The sequence below is a fragment of the Bombus impatiens genome, unplaced genomic scaffold (assembly GCF_000188095.3).
Source record: "Bombus impatiens unplaced genomic scaffold, BIMP_2.2 scf_0054, whole genome shotgun sequence".
Lineage (NCBI taxonomy): Eukaryota > Metazoa > Arthropoda > Insecta > Hymenoptera > Apidae > Bombus > Bombus impatiens.
The window spans coordinates 223619-241364 of record NT_176473.1 but is presented as its reverse complement, the minus strand read 5'-3'; the positions used below and the strand labels follow the sequence as shown (position 1 = coordinate 241364).

At 39.2% G+C, this 17746-nt stretch overlaps 1 protein-coding gene and 1 long non-coding RNA gene across 15 annotated transcripts in view; one reads left to right on the top strand and one right to left on the bottom strand.

Annotated features, from left to right (window-relative positions):
• The window catches only part of LOC100747548 (protein yippee-like 1), a 24722-nt gene extending 17932 nt beyond the window's left edge, over nt 1–6790 (bottom strand). For 9 of the 12 annotated variants that reach the window (XM_033324574.1, XM_033324597.1, XM_033324584.1 and 6 more), the window contains exons 1-3: nt 4610–6790; nt 4366–4525; nt 1749–4318 (exon numbers count right to left, since the gene is read on the bottom strand). In XM_033324574.1, the coding sequence (XP_033180465.1) occupies nt 3656–4318; nt 4366–4525; nt 4610–5985 (2199 nt within the window). In that variant the 5' untranslated portion in view covers nt 5986–6790 and the 3' untranslated portion in view covers nt 1749–3655. Of the gene's footprint in view, nt 1–1748; nt 4319–4365; nt 4526–4609 lie in introns of those variants that run through there. The other 3 variants (XM_033324601.1, XM_024372196.2, XM_012393116.3) reach the window with 3 other exon arrangements.
• On the top strand, nt 2105–17746 carry LOC105681782. 3 transcript variants are annotated; one of them, XR_004462905.1, is made up of 6 exons: nt 2105–2189; nt 9559–9712; nt 10046–10194; nt 10273–10637; nt 14735–14835; nt 14912–16549. It is a non-coding gene; the product is annotated as an uncharacterized LOC105681782 (long non-coding RNA). The 3 variants fall into 3 exon arrangements; XR_004462906.1 differs by lacking the exon at nt 2105–2189 and adding an exon at nt 16845–17746 and having other exon boundaries at nt 6969–9712; nt 14912–15312; XR_001102736.3 differs by lacking the exon at nt 2105–2189 and having other exon boundaries at nt 6969–9712.

The window sequence follows — 17746 nt, the reverse complement described above, 5'->3', positions numbered from 1 at the left end:
ACTAAAAGACACAACTAGGAAAAGTCCATTTTTCAAGAGATCGTTTTAAACTTAAAAATTATTAATAATTCCATTATTTAGTAATAAAAAAGAATTTCTTTTCTTTTATCGTTGGGATAAAATAGACTTTGGGTTTTGAGGATATTTAATAAAATACTACTAAATAGGGAATCGATACAATTTTTGCATTGTAACATTCCTTTCGTTAAATAATTCGATATTAATAAGTAAAGTAGTATCGTTTTTATAGAAAATAAAAATAAAATATTAGTTAAATAAAATAAAAGATTAATAAAAAATAAATAAAAGATTAATTTTTGTAGATACTTCAGAATTGACAATTTTTTAGATGTCACTCTTTTAACAAATCGACGATACGTAAATGTTGATGTAAACTTGGCCAAATATTTACGATAGAAAAATCGATCGAAGTTTGGTGGTCTCGGGTAGAAACACACAGAGGGAAGAAGCAAAGCGTTACGTCAATTCCCTCTACCACTTATTGTTAGCCTTTACCACAGGTACTATGCTGGATATTATGTATGTACGGTTTTTTCAGAGCGATCGAAGCCATTCTGTACGTACGCGTTCACATACAGCAGAGAGAAGAAATGTCGCAAAAGGGTACCCGCGTACTAAAAGATAACAGTTTGAACGTTTTTAAGACAAGGCGGTTGAATCAGCTGTGAATGTGTACAAAACAAGACGGCGCGCATTATCTTGGTGAGATTGCCGGTTAAGTATCAAGGAAATTATCACCACTGACGCGGAATATTACGATGTCGTTGACATTGTAAGTGAGAAGCAATTTAAAAAATTTGAATAAAAAAAATCGACGAATAAAAATGTATTCGAAAAAGAAACGAGGTATACATACGAGAGGCTGATGGAAATTTAATGAGATGTTAAATGAGTGTAAACTAAGTGTACAATGATCAATTAACAATGGAATAATAGATTCTTGTCCTACGCACACGTGCGGACGTGACGACAGAGCTATTCGATATGGCAGATTATGCACTGTTACTAAGCGAAGAAAAATTGTAACTAAAGTGTACCATCAAGGTAGAAACGAAATGGAATGAGTCGATTGTAAAATTTCAGATAAACGAAGTAACGGGAAAAATCGTATGGAAACGCCACACAAAATGACGGCCCTGATCTTCTCGTGGAAGGCAGCTGACAGGCCCCCGTCAGCTGAGAGCGTACACAAAGTCCAATGCCGTATGCGCACGTACTTTTAATCTGCGGCCTATTTCCAAGGGAGAGTTCACTGTCGTGCAAAATTCATATACGTTTGCACAACCCAAGATGATACTATTGTAATCACCTGAATGATTGCACATCAAATAAACAAACTTAAAGAAGAAAAAATAGTATTGCGTCGTTCCAAGCACAGGCTGACCGAATGAAAACAGCATGGACGTTTCCTCGAATCGCGTTTCAAACATACTATTATTTGTAAAAAAATATTAACTCGAGGTAATGTACGAAATTGAAAGTTTTCGACGAATAACGATCCTTCGATTCGACGCAGATATCGTAAATAACAATTCCTGTGATAAATGCATCTATTGCACTTTCAATTGTCCAGGATACATTCGCGTACTAAATCATGTTTCACGGGACAGAGGAGATCACATAGAAAAATAGCAGTGGTGTTAAAGGAAGTGTCTGTGATGTTTTCAAAGCAAAGAAAAAACGTGTGCATAGATGAAGAGGGTGCATCGAAACAAGGGTTTACGCACCTCCATATGCATCCGTGGCCGCGGCAACGAGCGACGATGTGTGTCCTCGGCCTCTTCTCCGTCTCGAGCTTTTGATCACGGATCACGGTTTCTTCGTCTTCGCGAAATGCCACAAACAACGACGACGACAACTCGTTTTGATCATCACTAACGCGAAACAGTCGCATCCAGCGAGCACCGTACTGCTGATCGGCTCGGCGTCGTTCGATTTATTTCGGTTCGTCCGCAGGCGGGACGGTATACGATGACCTATGCGCATGCGCTATTTGCGTTCGTCTATCTCCGGACATCACCGCCAGATATCGCTTATGAACAAATGCGTGTTACCTATCTTCTATTTTTTATTACATTACCAAATGAAACGCGGGAGATTTCAGGATGTTCAAATGAGTAAACAAGTGAAGCACCGCAGCATTCGAAGCGTTTGATTCGTGTGTGACTGTAAGTAACTTGAATAAACTTATATATTGCACAAATGAAACGAATGAAAATTTTAATCGCATAGATGTACTACATGCTCGTATTTTCATAGTTTGAAAAAAATATGAATACTGATTGTTTCGTGTAGCCCATATATTTTCATGCGCGTGGGCAAAACGTTTACTTTCACAAGACAATCTGTATCGTATGCGAATAGAAACAGGAATGCAGAAGAAGGAAAGGTACTTTAATCGCGAGCTTGAAAAAAGGCACATTAAAGCTCGTTTTACAATATTTCATCGTTTAACAATTTTTCTCTTTTTTTTCTTCCATTTAAAAATGTGATTCTAATTTAGGTCGTGTTTCACTTTCGTGTAAAATCACGAAAAAACGCATTGCATGTTTGTTATCTGTCTGGAAAAAATATATATGTATGTTAAAACTATGTAGGAAAGCTACCTTTATTACTTCTTTCATTTCTTTGCGCAATTCTATTAGCTATTACATATCTCTGACAAAACTATTACAAAAGTTTACTATGCTGGATGTTTTTTTGTAAGAATATGTGAATGGCTTTCACACATATCTTGGTATTATAAAGTAAAAAAGTCGAAGTCGAGAACATAAGAAAGTACGGAAGTTCAAGAAATGAAAACGCTATCAATCATATAAAAACAAAACAATTTTAACGATTCGAACTTTATTCGAATCCTTCGAATTAATAAAGTTAATAACTGTCCATTTAATGGAATATAAATTTTCATAATGCTCTTGCGCTCTTAATTCTCTAGAATTTGTTAAACAAATTTCGCGAATTGCTATAACGTAAAAAATACGTTTAAAGACACCATTCATCTCTTTTTTTTTCGGGCAGACCTACAATTTTAAATGCTCCATAAATGCGCTATGTCTGCCACCCTCTCCCTCTTTCTTGATACATTCTACATATTTATTTTTTACTGATCATTCACACGATCAACATTTCTCTCGACTTTCACCATACAAGCGCAGCATGAAGGATAACAACAAAGCAGTAGTACATAAAAAACTTATTTTTTACGTTTGTTTATTCAATATGTATTTTCTTATAAAGTGACGTCCTACTAATTAAAAGTAAATGAAAAAAAGTTCACCAAACAATAGTTAATATATTCATTAAAATTCTTCGTCTCATTAAGGCAACTAATTTGTTTAGTATCATTTTACATATCTAGAGTAAATGATATATAAAGTATATGTAAAACACTAATATATGGTTATTTTTATTTTCTTGTTACAAGCCTTACATATTTAGAATATAATATGTATACTTTGTATATATACTCTTGTAATAAAATTGGTTATTTCGTATTCGATTCTAGAGATAATAAATATATCTAACGTGTAATGTTAGTACAAGAGAAGTGCGTGCAGAGGGTGGCAGCAGGGTGCGCATTTGGGAGTGCTATTGTTCCAGGGATCGACCAATCCCCACTTTCTATATCGTCTCACATAGTGACATTTAACTGTATTGCTTTAGTGTCCACAGAGCACGCTTGTTGTTGTTGTTGCTGTTGCTGTTGCTGTACCTGCTGTTGTACCTGTTGTTGAACTTGTTGTTGCACTTGTTGTATTGCTTGAAGCTGTATTGTTTTTGTATCTACAGTGCACGTTGTTTGTTGCTGTTGAGGTTGCTGCTGCTGCTGCTGTTGCACTTGTTGCACTTGCTGTTGCTGCACTTGTTGTTGTTGCACTTGTTGTTGCACTTGTTGCTGCTGTACCTGTTGCTGCTGCTGCTGCTGTTGTTGTTGCTGCTGCTGCTGTTGTTGTTGTTGTGCTTGTTGAGCAGCAGCTTGTGCAGCTTGTCTCTGTTGTTGCCGAAGTATGCTGGGCGGGGGATCCATGTGTTGGCGTTGATGTAATAACAAATGATTCTTCTGATAAAACGCTTTTCCACATTTATCGCACACGTGTGATCTTATATGGCAGCTACCATCCGTATGACGTCTTTGATGTTGAGACAGGCCATGTTTCTGCGCGAATCCACGACCGCAATCGGGACATACGTGTGGTTTTGGTTTCGGGCCTGTCCCTACAGGTGGTGATGTTTGTGTTGCACCATGCATATGGCTGACACCGGGATTTCCGATGGGTCCATTCATCTGTAAACCCTTTGATTGTATACGCATTTCGTATATTATGCTAATGTTGATAATACCTGATGAGTTCCAGAAGTGTTGGGTGTAAGGAAGTGTCCAGGAGTTTGTTGGAAAGCAGCTGCTAACCCACAGAGATCTGTTACAAGAGTACGATCACCAGAATGTAACCTTAAGTGCAGGGTAAGAGCTTCCCGGTTTGAGAAGTCCAATCCACATTCCCTGAAACATTAAATTTAACATATGCAGAAGATTTTAATATAGACAGACATACACATTTAAACTATATGTTATTGAAATTATTACCTGCACATAAGAGATTTTTCGTCTGTGTTCGTATTATTGTTATGTATCTTCGAATGGGTTACCAGGTCTGTTTTTCGAGGAAATGCTTCTCCACAAACAGTACAAGCAAATGGAGTTTCTCCTGTATGTAAGCGCATGTGTGCTAGTAGTGTTCTCTTTTGGAGAAATTCTTTCCCACAAACAGTACACGAATGTGGAACTCTGCCATGCAAACGACCATGATTCACTAACTCAAACTTTCTCTGGAAGGTTGCTCCACAGTCGTGACAAACAAATGGATGTAAACTGCCATGGAAGCGCGAATGCATTGTTAGGTGATCCTTTTGAGAAAATGATTCTCCACATTCTTCGCAAACAAAAGGTCTCTCCCCTGAGTGGAATTTACTATGTGTCACTAAATGACGTTTTAAAGGAAATGATCTTCCACACTCTTGACAAACAAATGGACGATCTCTCGTATGTACTCGTGTGTGCGTTACAAGGTGGTGTTTTAGTGTAAAAGACTTTTTACATTCTCTGCATTGGTATGGTCGGTCCGCACTGTGAAGGAGAAGGTGGGTATGAAGACAGTGTTTGTGTGCAAAACTTTTACCACAATGAACGCAAACATGAGGTCGTTCTCCTGTATGTACCCTTGCATGTGTTGTAAGGTGATGTTTTAGAAGAAATGACTTCCCGCATTCTGAACAAGAATACGGTCTTTCTTTTGGTACTCTGACCTGACTTCCCATATCTTGTTGTTGCTTGACCTTTGTTTCGATTTGTGTAGTGTTCACATGCGTTAAAACATGCCCAAAGTGAGCCGTACTATCTGTCTGGCTCGTTGCCACATTGTTAACATTAGCTTGGTTTGAAGCAGCTGCTGCTCTTTTCATTAAAATTTCATTGCACTCTTCTGCTGTGAGCTGTAGTGGTCCAAGAGGTGTCATGAAATGCTTACTCATAGCGTGTTTATCAGCTGTAGTAAAAACTAAAGTATTTGAAAAAAGAGACGGTGGGGGTGTTGCATGCGCAGCATCACAATTACAACCTCCCTTGTCGCATGTTAATGAAAATACGTCGTGATGTTTCTTAGTACGAACATGTGTGCCGTGTGTTTGATTATGAGCTCCAGCTGTATGATGCGTCGTCGGAGTCTGTTGACAAGTTTCATTCATAGTGAACATGGGTCTACGATGTGTACTATTGGCAACTTTAGTTGGTTTAATGTCGATCTGTATCTTTTGGCTGGATCCTTGGTCCTGATTATTATTCACAGCATAACTAATATTTGTAGTAAGTTCACCCTGTGCATTTTCTCGGGTTTCTGCTCCAGGTCCACCAAAGGACCAAGCATACCCAAATCCTGTGCCTACGTTGCCAGGAGTGGTGCACATGTTTGACAGAGGAGTAACGGAGGGGGTGGGCTGGCTGGACGCACTGCTCGTGGGCCCCTCCGTCTCTGTCAACGTATTGTCGGCACCATTTCTTTCCACTACAACAAACTGGTCGGCGGGAAATATTTTGAAAGGTTCTAAATAAACGTACCCGTCACACTCCAGTATCTCAGCTGTGGGTTTCAAAATTGAGAATCATATCTGCCTGAAGCGGCTCTAAGTTACTATATTTGATCCTTTGATATTAATAGACAGCTTATGAATAATCAAGATTCATAAAATAAAATATGGAAGGTGATTAACACCATGTGTATGTCATCTGTCACATAAAGTATAACAAATGCTTGGTGTGTTCCCAAGTGTTGCTTTGTCAGACTTAGGAACACACAGTGTTTAGGTGAGGCGAGAGTGCCTGAAGAATTGGAGCAGGCGGCAGAGGGGGCCTGTGCGCTGTAAACCAGGTTCCGTAAATCTAGAGCCGTTCTCGTATTGTTGTCACCGCGCCACCGCGCGCCAATGAAAAAGATATTGTGGTCGGTTGATTTTTCAATATATTTGAGTTCGTAAGTTATTCTTCGTTTCGGTGTTCGGGCCCGCGGCGTCCACGGGTCTTGAAAGACAACCTCCACCTTCCTCTCACGGCACTCCCACACGCTCACTTACACTTCACCTTCTTTTCTCGTATTTCGCGGCACTGAACCTATACTTTGACATACATACACGAGCGGCCGATGGTCATTAATTTTACAGAATTGCATATTTTATTGTCCATACAAAATAGCCTCATATATCGGCCATTTTATTTGTAAACTACCAAAAAACAATGCTGCCAATGCACGCGCGGTTTTGGAGGGAGCAAACCTGGCATAGCGTCATCGAGTACTTCCGTACTGGCAACACTGTACCGCCGACGCGATTTCTTCCACCATATTTAAATGTTCACAGGTTACAAGTTATTACTCTTCTTTCCAACAATCTTTTTATTACTCGTTCGTCTCTTGACAAAATGTTATATTGAAATTTTTTCATATGACGATGTTTCATTATGAAATTTCTATGTGCAATTACTATAGCTACAAGTGGAAAGTGAAAGGTCTATTTTAACATAGCGATAACCCATAATTATAGGTTTCGTAGTAATCAATTATCTACTTCAGGATGTAAAGGGGAAAACAAGTATGAGGTGATTACATCGAGTGTCAACAACGCTAATTACACTATAACTACTTTCCACGTGTGAAAATAATTATCATATAATAGATATAACCATTATTCACTTTTTTAAATTCATTTTTCCGTATACAGATAATGTTATTAAATATCAAACTTCGGGTCTCACATACAAAGTTAAGTATATATAACTAAAAATTGTTACTCCGATAAAAATCATTATAAATTGCATTTATAATGTACTTCATTCGTAATGTTTTATGTACCATTGTTTTAGTATATTGTATCGTAAGAGATTTCCTGAAGCGTTTTCTAAACAATCAGCTTACAAACAAAAGGAAGGATGATTTTTGTGCGGTAATTTTTCGCTATGCACGCAAATAGTTCCATAATCGATGTGAGGTCAATATCACGGACGTAGGTTCTTGTGAACGTGATCGCTTTCGTCATTTATAGCTTATAGCTGATATCTGGCGAGTTATGAAACGTGGGGGCATCTAGGTGGCACGGGGACAGAAACAGCGTCGCCCGCCGCTCGGTTGGTCATCGTCGACGCAATAACGCGGACTCAGCAACTGATAAGCAATCCCGCACGTTAATGGCTCGCGCTCACGACTTGGCAAAAAGCCAGTGCGTGTTGGCGGAATGAGAATCTTACAGCCACGTCCATTCATTTTCTTCTTCTATCTCTTTCTCTCTGTGTTAGACGTAACACGTTGGATTAAGTGCTATCTTTACAAACTTTTACTCATCTTCACACTCAGGCGCCAAGCACATCTTCAACGTTTATTCACTTCTATGCTCGTTTATCTCTAATTAGTGTCGATTACGGTGCTTTATTTTTTTGCAATCACTTCTTAATATTGTCCCTAAAACATCATGGATATTTTTGTAAATTGGTAAATATATAGACAAACAATTTCACTTAATTGATGTACGTGAAATATTTCTTTCGTTAATTAATAATTAGAGAGATGAATATTTTAAAGATTAATTTTTTTATAACATTTCAGTGACATTTTTGTTCCAAAGACATTCTTTGAGTAGATAGTTAAGATAGTTCATCCTCGTTAATTTATATAGGATAATATATTACTGTAACACAAATGAAATGGTAAGTATGAATTTTAAATACTCCTGAGAAAGAAAATATTTTTTACGATATATACGATATCTATTTAAGATATTTTCACGGAACAGTCAACGTTAGCCATCTTCATGTTTCAGAAGCTATGCCTGTTGCAGTTACAGTAGTTTTGTCTGCCAGAAAGTAGTGAGAATTTTTACGGACGATTTGCACGGATTATACCAGCCTGACAAGATGATTAAAAAGACTTGCGCGTTCGCTTTAGCATAGCGTGACCCCTTTTTGGCACAGTAAATCCCGCAGCTTCTTATTCCACCCTTTCAGAAAAAAGTTTGCCCACCCCTTGGTTAACTGGTAAACGCCTCGAGCTGTCTGCACGCGCACCTGCTATGTATATCGCCCAGCCGTTTCTTACCACGCGACCACGACTTATGTCCTCTACTGATAGATAACTTTACAGAGTAAAGAGAGAATATTGTTGCATTTCGATGGAACAATATTGGACAAACTATCAAAAAAGAAAAATTCTTGATTTTCTTTGTAAGTATATACGTTTTATAAATATCGAGAGAGGGAAATTGCATCACTTTATCCTGTTTGTTCTCTATTAAAATCACCTACTCTTTTTGTGCACGGTCCGTGTCAGCTGATTACCATGCAGTCTCACACGTGACTTGATCTTGGAATAAGACGGATGCGTGAGGTGATTGCGTTATGTTCATGGATTCACGATCCGTTCGCAACATAGATTTCTCGTCGAACAGACGCAAGATGGTTCAGGATTTACGATTATTCGATGGTACTCTCGGATAGAATTTTCTATAAACTCTCTTTAAGTATACGAAAGTCAATATATTCTTATGAAGAGCAATCACGTTCGCTGATACTCTGTTACTTGTATTGCAATACGTAATGTAATAATTAAGTCAACGTTTCTAGATTAACTTAGTTTAAACTACATTGTCAAAGACGAACTTCTCAAATTTCTTCGCGGCACAATCGATTCCAACAGTAGTAATCGAAAAACTATTCTCCAGGTAGAAAATAAATTTTTTCCATAAATTTTCTCGGATACAGAACAGTTGGATGAACAATTTTCGTGGTAGAAGCCGTGAAGACGTTTCGATGCTGCAATTTGTAAGACAAATGCGTTGTTCACCTAACCATCTGTTAAGTATGTTTCGTCGTGAGATATGTTCAGATCCGACGATCGAGGGTTACAGATCGCCAACGATGGGTAGCCTTTACCGTATCATCTCTCTCTCTCTCCTTTCTCTCTCCCTTCTCTCCACCTCTCTCTTTTCTTTTTTCACGAGGAAACACGAGCGTAGAGACAGGGTGGAGACCCGAATCCTGAAGCAGTGGACCGTGAATGCGATACCAGGTTTGCCATGCTTCGGTGTGGGGGTGGTACCGTCAAACAACCGTTCGTCGACCATCCCTTCGTAGTGCAAATCCCATCCTCTGCAGGTCAGTTGCGATCTCTATATATATATCAATTATACTACGATATACATTGTAGCTTTTTCAATAACAGTTTCAATTTTCCTTAGAATAATAACAATCGGTGATCATTATCGTTAGATAAAAGTCATCAGAGGAAATGGGAAATACGATACCATATTATTTTATTTTTATTCTTATTCGAATAAATAAAATAAAATTTATTTTATCGTTATTTCGATGGGTCTTACCAGTAAAATAGATGTAAAAGTAGCAGGTTCACAGGGGTACTCGATAGACTAGACTAAATCTAAAGGAGTTATATACCTTAGTCCGTTCGAAATCAATTTGTCACTCAAGGTCACTTCCCGGACTGTGAACGACGTCAAAGTGAACGGACATCGCGAATATGCACGAGACAGTGCTTTGCGCTTTCCGCCTTCGAAACAAAGGAACAAACGTGCAGCAAGAAGATAAGAGATAGAGTGAGGAAATAAACAAACGATATGGTGAGATTTACTTTTCAACGTCTTAATTAATTCCGTTGTAAGAAGATAGCAAAAGTTTCTTAACTGATGTTTTTTTAGAATGTACATACTTTGAAATGCAAGACTACTAATCACAGTTGCGATAATAAAGAAGTTATGCAAGTTCTAATAGTTATTCATAACATAACTTTATACGATTACGTCTCATGATCTGTAAGCAACGAGCGTGACATATAAACATAAACACATGGTTGCTTTGAAGACACATGCTACTTCTTTCATTGTTTAGAAAAACTGAGGCGTTAGCGATTACAAAAGAAATGTAGATTAGAAGAATAGTTCCGACATTATCACCACATGAAATGCACCTGACACAGGAGTTAACCGTGAGATTAGAGTGCGTCAAGTTGTATGTCAGCCCCCATTCGAAGACACAAAGCTGCCTGTTAAACCGGTAGAGCAAGGTAATTAGAGTTTTGTGGTTGCAGACTATGTATCAGCGGCGTCTTTTTTTCTTGGCTTAATTAAAAGATGATTACCTAACGAGGGTCATCGATACTCTCAGTCGCTAACGAGCTCCTCTGTCGCTGAGAACATCTATATAGTCGAGCTATAATTTCGAGATTTCTATCTGACCATGGAACGCCATTTGGGGCCATGGGTTTGCCTAAAAATGAATGTATCGGTATGCGTGTCTATGAAGCTTACGCTATGGGGCAATTAGTTATCCTGCATTCTTGCCCTAATTCGTCTAGCTTTTAGGATCAGTCAAAAGTAATTTTCGACTGTATCTTTTCACTGTTTCTCTCCCTTTTTCTTTCACTTTTTGCAATGACAAGTGAAACTAAGTTTGAAACGAGTGCATGGTAGGACGAGATCTAAAACGAGGTATTAAAAAAAATGATGTCCAACGAAAGGGCGAAATGTCTCCGCGTCCATATATCGCGATCAATCGTTTCCACGCGATAGATCACCAGTCACGTGCCGCTGCGTGCCGGTTCATCGATCACGATTAGTCGTACGACCTGCCAGAAGTTCATCGATTTTCGAGCCACCCTGAAATCAACTCGTGTGACAACAATTCATGCGTTCAGTGGTCGAAAACGATGCACCCTGTCCAATACGCGTTTTGCACGAGGCGATAGGAAACAAACACGATAGGATATATGGTTGATTCGATAAAAACACGACTTCTTACATATTAGATATTATATTATTCCAGATAAGACAAAGATTGATCGAACTAAATTACTATTATCGTCTTATAGGAATCAAACATTCGACGAGAGGAACGTGAAACGTTTATTGGACTCTGCAAACCGATACAACCTTTTGATCTCCAATCCGTGTCTTGGATCGTAGATGCATCGCATATTTGAATTCCCAAAAGACCGGTGCAACGACATTCTCTGCGATACTGAACCGAATATATGTATTTACAGGACTGAACTCTTGAGCAGAACTCTTTGTTCTCCTTCATATAAAATTCTGAGCGGTCTCCGGGGTACTTTGCCGATCAGTTCACTGCTCACTTTCGAATGTATTCGCTAGGGAATTTCGGGTTATGTTTTCCATTCTCGGGAGCGGAAGCGTCGGCCTCCTTTGATCTGACGAACGGCAGCGTTAGCTTTTAAGCTTGTAAAAGTGACGAGCAGATGGTTATGATAACAATAATTTGATCGTCGATATAGTCAGCCTTTTTGCACGCACGTGTCAATGTAGTATTTTTATTTATATAGGGTATATTAAAGTTTCATGGTTCAGAAATTGTGTATTCGGCATGGCATAAAAGACTTTAAACGAGGACCGATCGAAGAATTTGAACATTTTCTTTGTAAGCATATTTTCTAGAATTATTTTGGTACGATTTGAAAGCACGTGGTTTGTAGTGTCAAGTCAAACAGTTAACCGGTTGCGTATTTGTCGGGAAAGTACGAATTCTCAAAGCGGAGAACCGGCTCCCTTCGAATCGATCGAGAATTAATCCGACTGCTATCACGTCTCGCAAACGTCACTCCATTGTCTCATTGTCCATTGGAGTGAGAGATAGCGATGGAGCAGTAGAGAGCGAGAGATGACTTTCCTTCGTTCCTATCTTGCCTCCTTTTGAGATCCCGTCTCGATCCTATTGGAGGCCAAGGGGATTCTCTGTTCTTCTATGGGCAACTAATGCCATCGAACGAGAATTGAGGCTACGACCTGTATCCACGACTGGTTTCTCCGATTGCTTTTTATCGCTTTTTCCATATTTATTCATCGACTGTACCAATTAAGTTCCCGATCTTTCATTATATAAGTTAATGCTCCATCGAAAAAAAAAACGAACAACAAATAAATCGAGACTCAATTTTATAATTTAATTTATAGTTTCACCGTTTATTTATTAATAATATACAGGGTGATTCAAAGACAGTTTTCTCCTGAACCCCTTCTTTAAATTCAGTATCGTTCTTACGTTAACTCGACTTAAAAAATCCAAAGTGGCATTAAACTAATTTTCATATACATACTCTTTCTTAGTCGATGCTTTTAAACGATCTACACTCTATGTAAAACTTAAATACGAGCAGAGTATTTTTCACATGCTTCTTAGTCGTGTCTCCGTAGATGGGTCCCGATTATCAGATTATCAGATGGGTTCTCGATTCAACCGGTTTAGCTCTCGTTCCTCGGTCAACTCGGCCCGTTCTGTCGGCCGTTATCAGCGAAACATTAAGCGGACAAAGAACAGAGGGCCGCTACAGACTATAGATCAGATCGTCCTCGGTGATCAGGGTTCATACATGGAGATTCCTCGAGTGTATCCGCTGAAAAAGGGCGTCATGCATGGCTCGCACCAGGGTGTCATCTGCACCCTCTGCAGCTCGACCAACTCTGTCGACGATCTTCACGGTCAATATAACGGATGTCGTAAAATCAATTAGTGGCGAATTGTGCCGCAGCCCGGATCGTGTGCACCATATACGCGGCTCGTAAAGTTCCTCTTTTCTCTATGATCTTCTCGGGGAACTGCGTGTTCCCCGATCACCGGTTCCACTCCGTGATCACTTCTCACCGGAGGGTGGTGCAGGAATATCCACTTGCCACGTATCTTTGCTTTTCTCATTTTTAACCACCGATGTTCTATTATAATTTCGTATATTCTTCGCGAGTCGTTTAGGAATTGTAGCTACTTTCCTATGATTTTCTTACGGTCTACTTTGAAGTTAGCCGAGCTCTTTGATTAAAGAGAAGACACTCTCCTTGCTTTAAGCCGAACCAATTATTTTGAAAATATCAAAATACAAATCTAAATGTATTAAAATTCTTTCTGTATCGAAGCAATCTTCCAATCGTTTCAAATCCTTCGCGTCTATAGAAAAATGCGAAACAGAACAGAAACAAAGAGAGGCATGTTTTTATAATAAACAATAGATATCGTTGGTTGGGCCAAACATTGCGTTCCGGCATGACTCGAAGCTATACAGCAATTAGTAGCGTCATATTGATCCGCTTAAAATTTTTCGTATGTCGATTTCACGCCGCTCCGACAATAGCTTGGCTAATACCAGCCTTTGAATGGGCCGATTGGTCTTACAAAGACCCGTGGCTTTCCTTTCTGCCGCGTTTCAATGTGCAGTAAATATTATCAGGTAGATACCGCTACGGCTGTTTTTTGGTGAATTGATGAGATTGCCAGTTCATTTCTTCTGCCTTTCGTTCGCTTTCTTTCCTATTCCCATTCCTTTCCCGTCGTTCTTCCACGAAACCACCCCCGCATGAAGAAGCTTCGACGACATTCGGACAAATCTTTGGGACTCGACGCCGTAACCAATTCGAAAGAATTTCCCGTGACGACCGCTTCATTGTGTGTGTTTACAAGCTAGACGATTTTCACGTTGTCAAAAGGTTGAAATATTTTTAAGAAATACAATGGAAATTTGTATTATTAGGTAGAGGCAAACGCATCGACGGAATAAATGGTTTAAATGTCGGCAAAATATACGTAGAATATCGGCGAATATAACGTCTGCTAATTTTTTCACGATTTTTTCCTTCTTCCAATGGCAACGACACGAATCTCAGTAAACTGTACAAGTTTTTATCGCCCGAGAGGCGTATATCTATGAAAAAGAGAAATAGTCCGCGTAAAACTTTAACACCCTTTGTGCGAACGTCACCCGTTACAACGCAGCGTTGCTTTCGCTAAGAGCCGGTAAAAGTCGAAATGAAGGAAGTTCTCCTCTGAATTCTATTTCCTTCGTCAAGCGGTTTGCAGCCTTGCCTATCTGTTCTCTCTTCGTCTGCCCGACCCTTTTGCCCCTTCTCCTCGTCACAGTTACCTCTCGTTACTTAGAAAATATAACCATCCCCAGCAATAAATCAAGCTATTTTCACTTATAATTACCAGCATAATAATTTTGGGTAACCGCAGATTATTCTGTGTAAATTGTGTCTGTTCTATTCATCTTACTATGGGTATACATACCATAGGTATAGCGATGCTAATGAATAGATAATTAAATAGTATTTGACTTAGCGTTTATGATATTTTGAAACAAATTTTTCACACAAATTTCAGGTATAGAACCGCTAGTGACCGACCAGTCACGTTAGACCGAACGAAAAGTAGAATTCGTTGTAATTCCTTACTGTCCACTAAGAAGTTCAAGGTTCGTCGACGTCAGTAACTATGTTTTATATTTTTCTATCTTTCCGTTTTACAATGTGTATATTTTGCTTTTTATACTTTCTATAGGTCGGCTTCATCCTGATGCTGCAGCACTCTCTGACGATTAACCCATAGCCCGAGAGTAGGAGGAACAAAATTCGTCGAAGCCGCACGTCGGTCACAAAATTCATCCTCCAGCGGCAAAGTTCGAGGAGTGAAAGAAAAGGTGGCTCTCCTTGCGGATACAACTTACAAGCTACAATTCTGTGGCTACGAAGCGGCTACACCCTTTTACGAACGCGCGGCTCAACCACTCATGCACCGACCAGTTTCGCCCCGAGTGGCAAGTGTGGCGGGAATTATGCAATTATTGCATTGCGCTCGCAATTGTCGCGGAAAACGGCGACTGCCTGAATGGCCTGAGTGTCTAAGGGGTAACGGGGCAAGAAAGGGGGATTTCCTCGTCGTTTTACTACCGACGTTTCCCCGTACGTTTCGTTCTCTGTTTTAATTCATTCTCGTTGGCCGCGATCACGACCACGAATCGGAGATAAATACGATTTTAATCTGCTTTCGAGCGTATGAAGTATTGAAAGATCCGCTCGAATAACAAAATAGGTGTTCGCAGGGAATATATTATAACATAATATTTTTAAAGTAGAATCGTAAAATTGGTACATACATGGGAGTTTCGGCAAACTATTGTAAATCGAAATTTCGCTAGATTCCTGTATGCGTCGGTTTCTCACGATTTCCAAGGGAAAACCAACTGCTCGGATGCGACATTAGTCAATCAAGTTGATGTATCGCGTGATGGTCTTGAATCTAAAATGCAACTAAACCTGACGAACATTAACAAACGTCCCAATATTTTCTGTATGATTATAGAAACGGCTCGTACGAGAGATTAGATAGACGTTTACCGCAACGGTCGTTGATTTTCGTCAAGAGTTCGAAGCTTGACTAATAAAAGGAAAAAGAAGAAATCCTGGGTATCTCTGTTAATAAAGACGCCAATCTTTTTGATGTATAGGTCACGGACAAAGACACATCTATGCGGGTACAATATAGATTATAACCGTGCACGTATACACTCACCGTTGGCCATTTAGGATATCCATTTGCGTTCGTACACGTTCCTCCATGGTATCATATATTTGCACGCACAGCGTTTTGTTGAATACAGAAAATAAGCCACGATTTTATATTAGAAATCCGACAATGCTTCCATTATAAGCTTCCATAGGCATTACGGTCCCGTGGAACTACTCAAAGATTTGAATGACTCACTGTTTGCAATAATTTAGAACTCAAGTGCTCGATAAAATCTCAGCATGTACGGATGAGTTTTAATTTCGACGAAAATAATTTTAATCGATACAGCTTTATCGTTATGAGTATCCGTTATTGATTCAGCTAATTTCGTCTGTTACGGAAGAACGCTTTTTGCAGTCAAATTTTAAGACGTTGAACCTAAAAAGAAAACGACGAATATGAGGAATAAGCAAAGAAAGCAACGCATCGAATCTTGCACTCTATTTTTTGTTATATCAGAGTCTACAAATTCCATTGTCAGCTATCTGATGTCGACATAAATCAAACGATTGCCACCGATCATATCGATCTATACTCTTTTGGCAATTAATTCGCCATCGTGTGTAATAATAACGAGCCTGCTTGATTTGTATGTTCGTGCCTCGGCAAATAATTACTACGATAAATTCATGTTTAAATCTCTCCGCTTGGAACCCTAAAACTTAATCACCTGCGAGGGAGACGCACCACTTGATCGACCGGTTATTTATTTTTCTCGGACGATGAAGAGCTTCACATAGTGGAACTGCTTCGATTAAAAATCATGGTTTCTATAAATTTCACGGGAAGATCAAAGACCCCTTCTTGTAGAGTATAATCGATCGAACAAACGTTCCTCGATTCCATTAAATCTATCGTATAGGAATTTTTATATGAAGTCATAAAAGCTATCAACAAAATAATAACTCAACTCATAATTTTACAGGATTTTCTACCCATAAATTTTCCAGGAGAATATGTCAATTTCGAAGAAAACCGCTATGAGATATCAGCCGTCAGCCCACGAGAACAATGTTCATTATGGAAACCAGTATTATGCTTCACGGCGCTATGTCTGTACTGTACCACGCTTGATTATTTTATATCTCTCATTTTCTGCCATCGACTAGACGAATTTATAAATTGTAAAAACTATTAAATTATGTGCATCGACCAGGGAGGAACAATCAACGTATGGACGTGGAGGGGTCAGTGCAGTAACAACGAGACGATCCGCAAATAAAGAGTACCTGCAGGAAATCTGCAAACATGAGCGAAGCAAACGGGCCAGTCCATTAATATTGCCTCGTAGGATCTGAACAAGAAACGAACGGTGGACCCGAGGTCTCTCTCCTCGAGCAAAGCTATAAAAATTAATTAGCTCTTAGAAGGAGAAGTTGAACGACGACTATACCTCAACTCGTTCAACAAAATCCATGAAGCCATCCTCCCTTGAAACGATCGTCGACCTCTCTCCGCGTTCGAAGGATCTAAGCTGGCACGGTGTAATGGATCTCCGATGGATGATCGATACGTTATCCCACGAACGACGTCCGATCCAAAACCTTTTTCTCCGCGTTGTTGTTCCAACGTATAATTAGTCATTGATTCGATTCGGGAACGTTTTGTTAAGATGGTTATATTTTAGGTCTGGATCGTGTCTACAAGATGATTCATTGCGACTGTGAGATTTTGAATCGCGATATATATATGTTTTATCTACCTTATCTATTTTCAGTGATGAAACAAATGTTCTTTTTTTACTTTCACCTTGAAATGATCTTTGTGGTAAAGATATTCAATTATAATTTTAACTTCTGCTTGAATTTTAGCAGTCGAGAGGAATAA